General features: G+C 29.3%; 1 protein-coding gene across 2 annotated transcripts in view; it reads left to right on the forward strand.

Annotated features, from left to right (window-relative positions):
• The window catches only part of LOC105839137 (voltage-gated potassium channel subunit beta-2), a 37,717-nt gene that overhangs the window by 15,592 nt on the left and 9,872 nt on the right, over positions 1–12,253 (forward strand). For both annotated transcript variants that reach the window (XM_028189799.2, XM_012685218.3), the window contains 4 exons: positions 1,448–1,661; positions 9,306–9,433; positions 10,979–11,185; positions 11,542–11,639. In XM_028189799.2, coding sequence (XP_028045600.1) covers positions 1,448–1,661; positions 9,306–9,433; positions 10,979–11,185; positions 11,542–11,639 — 647 coding nt within the window. The remainder of the gene's footprint in view (positions 1–1,447; positions 1,662–9,305; positions 9,434–10,978; positions 11,186–11,541; positions 11,640–12,253) is intronic.

The following is a 12,253-nucleotide window of genomic DNA, read 5'->3' on the forward strand; positions in this document are numbered from 1 at the left end:
GGTGTTAGTATAGTTGGTTTTGATAGTAGACGACGGAAAAGAAAGAATCATAATTGCAAGGGCCGCCATGAAACTACTAGGACTTTCTCTGTTCTATTAACAATTTTATGTGGATTAGGGTGAAAAAGGTGAGGAGAAGCGTAAAAATACACATTTTACCAGAAAAGAGTGAATATATCCTTTGCAACGGAGCTCGGATTCAAGATTCAGGAAACATACCGCTCGCATTTTGTGTTGAGCAACGAGGCGAATATACTTCGAACGGACCATGTGTTTCTAAGATTAAATGCGTGATCTGAGATTGACCATTCTATGTCAGTGTCCAGATGTTACGATTCTCTGTCCGCTACTGTTTTCTGCTGGAGCAATGTAGGGTGCAAACAAGAAAATAGATCTCTCCTTGCACCATTGCCATATGTCTCTGGTAAGAAAGGAGAGAAAAGAGTGTTGAATTGAGCTGAACTTATTAATGTATGACAATGCTATTGCCGATCCCGAGTAGTGTTTCACAGTTTCTGAATTCTGTGGCAAATTTGAAAGTAAGAAAAGCTGCTTTAAGTTCCAGAGCATTAATGTACAGAATTTTGTCGTTCTGAGATCAGCCATGAGAGCGAAGGAATCCGCCGATCAGTGATGCGTCTAAGAATATTTCTAGCGCATACAACATATGCCGTTTGCTTGAGGTGGATTAAGTAGTGTTTTGCACCACCGTCGGAAAAGCGCGTCGCGTTAATTAGAGCTAATACTGGTGATCGACTAGCAAATGTAGTTCATCTGTTATTAGTCGTAAGGCCCGATTCGCTCCTTCGGGTATATAGTAGGTGTTTTATCTTGCAATGCTAGTAATTTAGTAGTGCCGATCTGAGAGGGATGCTGCGACCTAAACTCTTGATTGAGTTTGCTATTCATCTCGTTTTATCACCGAGGCTTTCAGTACTAAGGTCAGCAACCTGATAAGTTTCGGGGAGGAGGGGGGGCTAGAATGGTAAGGTTGTCTTTTACCTTGTAGTGTTTTAAAAACTTATCGCGATTCTTCTTTGATCGGAAACGATCTTGCTTTTTCCCATGTTTGTCAATTTGAGGCCTAATTGGGACGAAATTGCGCTACACAAATTTAGATTATGTACGAGTAAAAAGTCGACAAGTGCAGCAATGAAAAATTTTTTTTTTTTTGTTCTCGATGTAAAGTCCAATTAATAGATATTAATATTAATATGTATATACTTTAATTCTGTTTTCCAAAAAATTTCCAAATTTATAAAAGAATACATGAAATTTTGTTAATGGTGTGTCTGAACGAGTTTTGAGCTATATGTATTGATATTAAAATTAGCCTAAGCAACCCGAAACTGAGGTCAGTTATAACTATTGATTTTGGTCATGCGGTCTAAGCGTAAAAAAAACACAGGTCGCCGATATTGTTTTTAATTTGATTTTATTGATGTAGGTACGTGGACCACTTTCGGCGTGGGTGGTTGCGGCAGTGAGGAGACCGCGGAGGCTGTCGTGGCCCTCGCCTACGACAGCGGAATTAATGTATTTGACCTGAGCGAGGCGCATAGCGGTCACCGTGCCGAGATCCAGTTTGGCCGTATCTTGCTGAGGCGTGCCTGGAACCGTTCCAGTTACGTCGTCACAACAAAAATTTATTGGAACACCAAGTGAGTAGAGCACCGTCTAGTCTCGTCACGCGTATCTCGTTGTCATTGGTGGCGTCATCATTTATCATCGTCGTCGTCGTCGTCGTCGTTATTGATGGTGGTGTTTAGCGCGCATTGATGATAGTGGAGCTGGTAGTGGCTCTCGACGTGCTCTCGGTGGCTCTCGATGTTGTAACGCTACTGCACGCGAAAGCGCGATCTTTTCCTTTCCTTTTTTTACTTTCTTCTTTCTTTTTTCTTCTTTCTCTTTTTCTTTAGACGTACATGCTTCTCGATCGATGGCTTTAATGTAATCGAACTTATTCGCCCATTAGCCTGTGAATCCTTCGTGTGATTTATCCTAGCGTTGTTTTTTATCAGCCAGAAATGACTAGTTGCACCGACATCGATGTCGAATACTGTTTGATATTTTTGCAGGGATAGGAAAGTTAAAACTTACTTTTTAAGGGTAATTAGTCACTGTTACTCGATATCGAATCAAAAAAGTAACTAGTTACTATTACTCGTTATTGATTTTCAAAAATAACTAATTAATTTTTGTTACCGTTATCGTTAAAAAGTAACAATTCTCTTTTTGTTATTCTTTTTAATGCTAAAACGAGATTAAATATTAAAAATTTTTTTTTATATTTAAAATATTAACAAAGCAACCAGTTTATGTTAAATTTACAAAATTAAAAAAATTTTTTAATAAAACAATTTAAAACACTTAAAATGTAAATAAAAAATCTGATTAATTAAAGGAGGAAGATAGAAAAAGGCCGATGTTAACTCCAAAGGTAAATCAGAGAAATACTGTTTAATGTAGCTATTGATCTTTTGAATGTAATATTTAAAAAATTATTTAAATAAAAAATTCGTAGGAATTAGAAAACATCTTAAAAATTAAGTAAGAACATTTTATAAAAATTTGTTATATACAAAAATTAATCAACTTGAAGAGTACAACATAACAAGTTTATTTATTTTTAATCAAAATATAAAGGTATAAGTAAGAGAAAATTAAAATATAAAAAACTCCCAAAAGTTTCTTTTTTAAATAAAATAAAAGAAATAAAAAGTAAAGGAAAACAAAATATAGAAACAATAGAACCAATATCTTATCGCATCCTTGTTGTTTCGAGTTTTGATAGAGATTGAAATTAAAAGATTAATGAAAGATTCAATCATTTTAATTATCTTTTTATTATGGTATAATAATAAGATTGTTTAAGAAGCAGTTAAATTAATTTAACCATTTTATTGAGTAGCATTGTAAAATAATAGTTTAGATAATTAAACATGTTTAATTTTTTTTTTTTACATGCAGAAACAGCCTTTCTTTTTCTTTTATTAACTCTTTTCTCTAATACGTTTTCCGTTTTAAGAAATACATTTTTGTGATAATTCTTTTCTTTAACTTTATGTAATTAATTTATGTTTCTTCTTTGTCCGCACTCAGTTGCTTACACAACATGATCTTCCACATCTTCCACACATAAAATATATCCCATAAAATATATAATTGAGCAATTGCAAATGGTTCTAGATTTCTTTGTTTTTCAGCTAATTCTATATATACTTATATATAGCTTACACACGTATCTCTGGTGAAAATTTTTTCTCAGAATTTTGTATATGAGTTGGACAATAATTTTGCGCAATTCTTTTAAGTATATAAATAAAAGACGATTTAAAAAAACAATAACTTTAATTGAGAATGTATTAATCATTGTGATTCACTATTTTTTATTATTTTTTGGGCAGGTTTGTAAATCCTCATTTAAAAAACTTTCTATTTTTTTCGATGAAATTTTAAATGCTGTTTTATGGTTTCTGAAAAGAACGAAATCATTGATTTGAATATCTGAATAACTGATAACGCTTTTGTCAGTGTACAACTGAAAATCCGTCATCTTGGAAGAAATGTCAGACTTGTGTGCGTAAATTTGTGTACATGAGTAAAAAGTGCTGCTGTATGTACATGTGTCAATTAAAAAAAGACCTGACTTGATGGTCAGATTCCAACATTTCCTACAATATGACGCTTAAATGTGGCACGAGAACAAAGGATATTAATTATCCAGATATTTAAATCAATGAATGAAATAGTAATTTAAGAAATTAGATCATCTTGGAGACTTCAAAAAATCTAAAAAATTTTTTTTCTTATTGTCTTTCTATAAATCTTTAACAACAATTTCCTTTTTGTCTGATTGAAAAATTCTCACTGCTTAATAAGTTATACAATTTGTATAGCGAGAAAGTGATTGGCGTAATTTTGTAGAAAATTACCGCAGCGCATCTGTAATAGGCTGTTTGAAACCTTAAACCATGCTCTTTTGCACAGTGTATAGCTTGCTGTCACGCTGAACTATTGTTGCGATTAATTTCGGTATTTCTAAAATAAGTGCAAAATATTAGAAGTAGTACAAAATAATGGTTTTTGTGAATCATACCAAAGGACCGAAACTAACGTTTAAAGCAGCTACGGCGTACCTTAGAAAGTCAAAAGCATTCGTAAAAAAGTAGGTGAAAAGATATTTGGAAATATAGACGACCTGCTGGAGAGGAAATTAGTTTGCGTGACAACACGGAAGGAGGATAAAGCGATTTTGCTTCTCTTTCAAAACAATCCCAACTTTACTTTGTGCCAAGCCCAAACTCTACCAGAAAAGACTAAACCCTTTAACGTTCAAACGGACATACTTTATTTACCGAGTTGGTTCAGTATGTTTCAACTTCTATAAAAATTTGATCTAGATCATTTCTTACGTAAAATTTTTGATTCTTTTAGAATCTGTTATTCAATTTTCAAAAAAATTAAATCCAAAAATATTGTTTATTTGTTCGAAAAAACATAGTTTTCTACTAAACATTTTTTTAAATTGAAATTTTTATATCAAAATTTAAGCATAACCTTAGGAAGTGTAAATTTTGCGTTTGGCTTTGTGTTTAGATTTTTTGTCTGTAATTAGTGTTTGTAATTGTTAGCCACGCACGGAATTGCATATCTGAGTTGTCCTGGCGTAGCATAAGTCAACACAATTAGAGATTTGTGTAACGCAGCGATATTAAGGGCACTTTACTTTTGAGTCTACGATTTTTTATTTTTTTTGTGGGGGAACTGGAAGAAATACGATTGAAATTAAGTTAAATACAGTTGCATCGAATAGCATTAATATTCAAAGTGTCAGATAATGCATATTGTTACAATAAAGATGCGCCGCGTTATCCGTTGCGCCGCGTTGTCCCCGTCTCCTCTACATGTCTAAAATATTTCGATGCAAAGTTACAATTGAAATGTCAATGAAATATTTCCGTACTATTTCCAAACATTATAATATTTTAGCAATGTTACATGCTATGTAGGAACTCACTCGTTGTTAGGTGATTATTGTTACCGTCTGAGACTTTTTTATAGAATCTTTATGGAATAAAGAAATCGGACGAAATAATTAAACGTACAGAGAAGAGAAGATAGTTATAGATTAGATGTGAGGTTATGGAATTTGAGATATCTTGTATATTTTGCGATAAGTTTTGAAAATAACCGTTCAAATTACTTCTTTACATAATGTTTAGACGTTATAATATGACATAGTCATTAGTGTTTATCGTGTGTTGTCATAAAAGCTGCATTTAGTATTGCAAGTAGTCAAAAGTTTTTTAATAAATGTGTATTTTTTATCTCATTTTGAGAAATGTTATGTCGAGTATTATTATTATTATTATTATTAAATTTTTAACTTTAGGGCTTGTAACTTGAAGGGCTTGAATATGGCTTTCAAATAATGAATTTAATGTTTGACATAGTATGTGCATGCATTTGACACATAAAGTTATATTGCCTGCGTTCGAAATTAAAGATTACTTGCGAGAGTCGCAAGTCTGAGTCCCATAATCCTCTCTCACGTAATATTTTTTATAATACTTTTTATATGATATTTATTAATTAATATTGTTTATTATAATACTTTTATAATACTTTTACAATGTATTTTACAATACTTATCCAATTGGAAAATGTTTAGAAAACTGTGCTTATTAAATAAAGGTATTGCATTTGTTCAACTTAGGCTCACTTTATTGAGTCATAAATTAAAGATTGAGTTAGTTATTATTTATTGAGTTAATTATTTTGCCGGACAACAGCTGAAAGAGCATGTTTAGTTCTACACTTTGCATCTTAGCAGCAGTTCTTTGTTAAAAATTGTTTTGGGCTTGGCGTGATCAATTTTACGTGATCTATGTATATATATACATGTGTAAAATTATATGTATATATATATATATATATATATATATATATAATTTATATATTTATATATGTATGGCCAAGTGAAATCGATCGACAAGCTCAAAATTATAATATATATATATATATATATACACACATGTCCTCTGCTCAAAAAGTATTTGGAATTTATAAATAAAATGCGAATTGTACAATTTTAAAGTAAATTTATTTTGTCGCCTTTAAATAATCACTTGAAGCTATGCACATATGCCAATGCTTAACTCCGTCTTCCATACACTCTTCATAAACTTAAAGGTACGGCTTTTAGTTCTTTCGCCGAATTTCGTCTTATTGATTTCATGGATTCAAAATGCTTTTCCCGGAGCGGCAATTTGAGTAGTAGAAATAGAAAGAAATCGGCACGAGGCCATATCCGGAGAATACGATGCTTATAGGCTATGATATTCGTTGAGTGTTTGGCCCAAAATTTACAATAAGCAATTTGTGTGAAATTGGCGTTTAGTTTATAATTATATTTCAAGACAAACGAATTTGTCGACGTGCAGTTTATATAAGCTGAGATTATTAAATAAATACATATGTAAAAAATAAAGTTACAATCAGTACCAAGATCTAACTGCAGACTGTTTGAGCTTTCTTAACTTTATCAATATGTTTAAACATCGGTCGGTGTATTTATTGTTTAATATAAATTCCATTGAATCCCACGTACACACTTAAAAAAAATTAATGTATTTGCGTTAAAATAAGATATTTAGTGTTAGATTTTTATTTAAAAAATTTTTAAAGAAATATTTTTAGAAACGTTAATTTTGATTTTTTTTGAAATATATTTTATTAAAGTTTTCTAAAAAATATCTAATATTTATTATGATCCACGCGCATTAATACGTTTATAAAATAAATTTTATAAACGTATTAATTTTTTTGCCACATTGCCAGAATCATAAAACGTTTTTCCATTACGTTATATAAATATTTTTATAAGTTTGTATAATTTTACATGAAAATACATATGTATAAAATAGTCTGACAATTATAAATAATATACAAGCAGACAGAAATAACTGACCATACACAGAAAAAAATAAATTGTTGCTGCAAGTAAATTTTTTTTCTTAAGCGCTATATGCCTTGATATGAACATGAAATTTTCTTATCAATTAGAAATGTTACATCAATAGTAAATAAGTTTATGTAAAGTATATTTTATTCTTAAGTTTAAGGTATTTTTTTTACTACCCACAGCTATGTGGCATTTTCTTGTAAACAATATGCACTTTCTGTATGAATAAAAGAAACTCGCCAATAAGAGCATAGAAAGAAGTAAGATCTCGCCATTGATATACAATACTAGAGTGAAATATGGCAATCTATAAAAGAGTTTGAGATGAGATAAATAAAGGGATGTTTTTTTACATTGAAAAAAAAGACACTCTAAACTAATACAGTGTCAGTTATTGCTAATCTGTCATCGTTTTTGTAAACAGGTCTATCTCACGTTTGTTGTCAATTTATTGTCATTTCTGCAGACAGATCTGCTTTGGGTTTGTCGTTAATCTGTTGTAAATTCTGCACACAGATATGTTAAATATTTGGTGCAAATCTTATCGGTAATTGACAAACATGCTGTCGATTTGTTGCTTCAATCTGATATCTCACTGTGAATGGTAATTCTGTAGTATTGCAATCAGTTTTACATTAGAATGTGATATTAAGTTTCAGTTGCAATTAGAGCGTACTTGAGGACAGTAGGTCCTGGATTTGACAACCTTACTCCGTAGAAAATGTTTCCTTATTGTTAACAATTTGGAAATGATTAGCTGGGTAATAATTAAAAGTTACTTTTTGATCGATGATGAATTAATTTTAACGTAATTTTGTCATTATCATAATTAGTTCTGCTTAATTTTTATTCAATGTAGAATTAGCAAAAATAAAAAGAAGTTAAATAAAAATAAAAATCTTACAAGTATATTCGCAATTGCTCAATTAACATAAAAACTAATTATGTCAAAGATATGATAAAAATGTGAACTAGTATTCGACATCAATCATTTATCAATGTGTCGATTAAACTAATTATTTTTGACTATAGGCTTATAATAACATATTGTACAAAAATTTATTTTTATGCTAAAAAATAGTTTTACATTTTTAGTTTTTTTCTTTTAAGTAACGGTTATTTTTGCAGAAAATATCTCCTTAATGAATAGTTTTAAAATGCACTCATTATTTACTTAAAATAAATGAGATTTACTTAAAATAAACTTGTTTATACACAAATTTATACACACGACGAATTTGTGTTGGCTCTTATTGGCATTTACCCGTTTTAATTTTAAGAATATAAAATTAAAATAAAAATTAAATTTACTTATTACTTTGATTTTTCTGCTACTTTGATTTTAGAATATAGATTTTAGAATATACTTTAAGAAAGTATAAATTCTTTTTTCAAGTATATGATAATGAGTTTTTCTAAAATTTGTGATAAGTATATTTTATGACTATTCTTTAAAAAGAGGAAGAGAGAGAGAGAGATAGAGAGAATATACTTTATTAAAAATAACCGTTACTTGTTATAAAAAAAAAAGTAAATTGAATAATCGCTTTTTTTAGCAGTAAGATAAATATTTTTCTGTGTTTATGTACACTAAATATAAAATGCTTAGACATTGTGTAAAATGCTTGTATCAAAATCGTAAAAGTAGATAAATTGAAAGAAATTGACAATACTTTTTTTTATTTTAAAAACTTTAATTGTCTTACAAATATTACAAGGTAAGAGAAATTACTTTAAAACCAATCTCCCCAATTTGAATTTAGAGTTAAATCCTTATTACAACAATTAATAAAGAAATCTGCCAGTCATTAATAATTTAAAGATTATTGATATCTTATCATACGTATTGTATCATATATACAATTATATATACATTGTGTATCTGATATCAATGAGAAAACAGAATCTTTCCTTAAAACACTTTCTTCGCGCGGATTGCAAATAATACGTCATTGATTTAATCATAATCAATAGTGATTTTATTCTACATATTCATAAGTTACGCCGCTTTTATGTTTAGGATTGTAAAACTCGATAGGGAGACAAATCGTGTAGAAGTGAATCTCGATAGTCGGCCTCGTTTAACATTAAGTGGATGGCGCGAATATGAGGCTTCGCCTTGACACATGGATCGATAACTAGGTTCCCGTATATCAGGTAGCATCGAGCCGCCGTTGTTGTTTCGATTCGTGTTCAATAATGTGCATCGTTATGAAGGATGTAAAGATACGCTATACGTGCCGCCGCACATGTCTCATCTGTCTCTCATATGATACTACTATTTAATTCCGTCTGCAGCGTTTAATAAGATTGATAATATCTGCCTATTCTTGAATAGGAGCGAGGGTCGTGGGCTATCGCGGAAACACATTATCGAGTCCGTGCAAGCTTCGCTCGTCAGGCTGCAACTGTCGTACATCGACATTGTCATGATCCACAAAGTCGATCCAATGTGTCCGATGGAAGGTAACTTTCCAATTCCTCTTTCTCTTGCGAATAATTTCAGAGAGTAATTTCGATTCCTCTCTCTTTTTCTGTCTTTTCCTTCTTTCCATCCATTCTTCAAATTTTCATTGCACAAAGCGTGCTACGATACTGCAGTGATATACATATAAGTCTGACAATAACTTTACACAAAGATATTAATTACGATAACGCACAATTTAGCATGAGTAGAAAAAGGAAACACATTTTATTAGTTATGCTGTAGGAAAATAAAGAGAGACGATTATTTAATAAAAAGAGAACTTCTCTTATCGAGAAGTTAATATTAAAATTGAAAATAAAAGATATTATTGTATTATCTAATTTTTGGTCTTTTATTAGATTTGTTACGTGTGCTTTTAATATTTAATTTTTATTTTGTCTAGAAGAATAATCTTTAATCATTTTCATTTAATTTTAGTTTATGATTGATTATTATTTATATAATAATCGATTATAAATGTGTGGTTGATGTGATTTCTATTAGGTTTTTCATCAATTTTAAGTATTAAGAGCTTGAAGCATCTCATTCTTCATCAACATTATAATAATCCATTTAAAAGTAGCTTTTCATAAAAATATCATTTTGCGATAAATTTTGCTTGCTTTGAATGAAGGTAAAATTTTTTATCTTTAATGTTATGTCGTGCAAGTTAAATATAAAATTTTTCAAGCTATAAAAAGAGAGATTATTAACTTATTACATGTGATAGATTGATATTAAAAAAATTTATATTATTAATTTACATTTAAAAAACTGATTACTTATGCAATGCATTTCCTTATAAAATTTCCTTCTAGAGAAAAGTTACTTTATATAATTAATAAAATATAGACATTTTTCTACTATTATTTACTAACAATTCAATTATATGTAATTGATTATATGTTATTTAATTTCAGATTGCGTAACACAATTTAATTTCATAAAAGACAAAAAATTTTCTTAACTCATACATGATAAAACTAATAAAGAAGTTATATATCAGGGAATTTCTACTATAATAATAATTTGATGTTTGACAGTTGCATTATGCCGTGTCATAGTTAGTCGTATGCGGTTTTGTCATATTCGTTATTACATAAAATTGGAAAATTATTGTTGTAAAAGTATATGTATTCTACATGCCGTATGTGTATGTGTGTGTGTGTGTATTTTTATTTATTATTTAGTCATTACATTATATTTATCACATTTTAAATTTTTTACATTTATTTTTTGTCATAAATATGTATTATATAGTAATTTTCTTCTTGTGTGTACGTATAGCGTTATGTATGCTTTATATTATGCAAAAAATGTGTGCAAGAAAACTATCTAGCTATATATTTTATCTTTATCCTCACACGCTTTGAAACACCCTGTTCTGCTCTTTTTTTAAATATATATTTGCCGTAAAATAAAGTAGAGATTTATGCATCGATTTATGCATCGAACATTTACCATGTACCTGATAATTTTCACGATAAAAAAAATATTGTTTGTGTTCTATGTATCTCACATATTTGCGTAATCTTACATTTCAGAAATTGTTCGTGCGATGAATTATGTTATTAGTAAAGGTTGGGTGATGTATTGGGGTACATCGAGATGGACACCTGTGGAGATTATGGAAGCCTATACGAATTGTCGGCAATTTAATTGCGTGACGCCAATTGTTGAACAAGCGGAATATCATCTATTTTATAGAGAAAAACCTGAACTCTATATGCCAGAATTATATAACAAAATTGGTAATTAATTTTTTTATTTTTCTTTGACACATTGATTGTCAAATATAAGTTAATTCGTAACTGGTGATTTATAGACAGATTCCAGCTATTCGCAGATTTAATTTTTGGGAAGGAAAATCAAGATTTTATTACGTTTAATGAAGAATATAATTAAATATTATTAAAATAAAATGTCGATATAAAAATAGCATCAGAGGTAAAGTTACTTAATTATACAGTGGCAATCAACGTGTTAATCATGTCATCAACATGTTAAGCAATTGTAATATTACGAAATACTATACTCTGTGTATCATGAAAAAAATTTTTACAACGATATTTTGAATCAACAAATTTGATTGACAATTTTTTTGTAGGTGTTGGTTTAATGGCATGGTCTACTGTCACCATAGGGATGGTTTCTTCAAAACCGGAAGATTGTGGAGTATCGTTTCTTTCGAGATCTTCTTATAAAGTATGTATTTATAAATTACAATAAAATTATTTTTTTAAAGAAAGATAAAAAAGCGCCAAGTATATACGCATTTTTTTTACAAAATATTATAATCCATTTCCACCGGATTGTCCATCGCTGGACACTGCGTATCTTAGTTACACCTCATGAGAAATAAATCCCATAAATACATTTCTAGTGATAAAAAAAGGTTGCTCTTTCCGTTTTAAAAATATTTTTAAAATATTTGTAGCGTTATTAAATAATATTTTTACAATATTTATAAAACAATATTTATTAAATTATAATATTTAAATCAATGGCCGTGAAAGCTTTAAGTGTAAAATTTAAAAAACCGATATAACATTAATATTTTAAAAATATTGATGAAATATATTTTGCTTACTGGGAAGGATATTCATATAGACTAGATTTTAGTCAGTATCAAATTTGTTAGTCATTACTTTTTTACATTAAACTATTATATTCAATAATATGGTTCTAAATTTATATTTTTATTGAAGAAGCATTTATATACTGTAATGTTATTATTTAATACCTTATTTTCATATTTTGACAGAACTATAAAAATTAATTAAATTATATTATTAATCATTTTAATAAATTAAAAAAGG

This window comes from Monomorium pharaonis, chromosome 3 (assembly GCF_013373865.1).
Source record: "Monomorium pharaonis isolate MP-MQ-018 chromosome 3, ASM1337386v2, whole genome shotgun sequence".
In the NCBI taxonomy this organism is placed as follows: domain Eukaryota; kingdom Metazoa; phylum Arthropoda; class Insecta; order Hymenoptera; family Formicidae; genus Monomorium; species Monomorium pharaonis.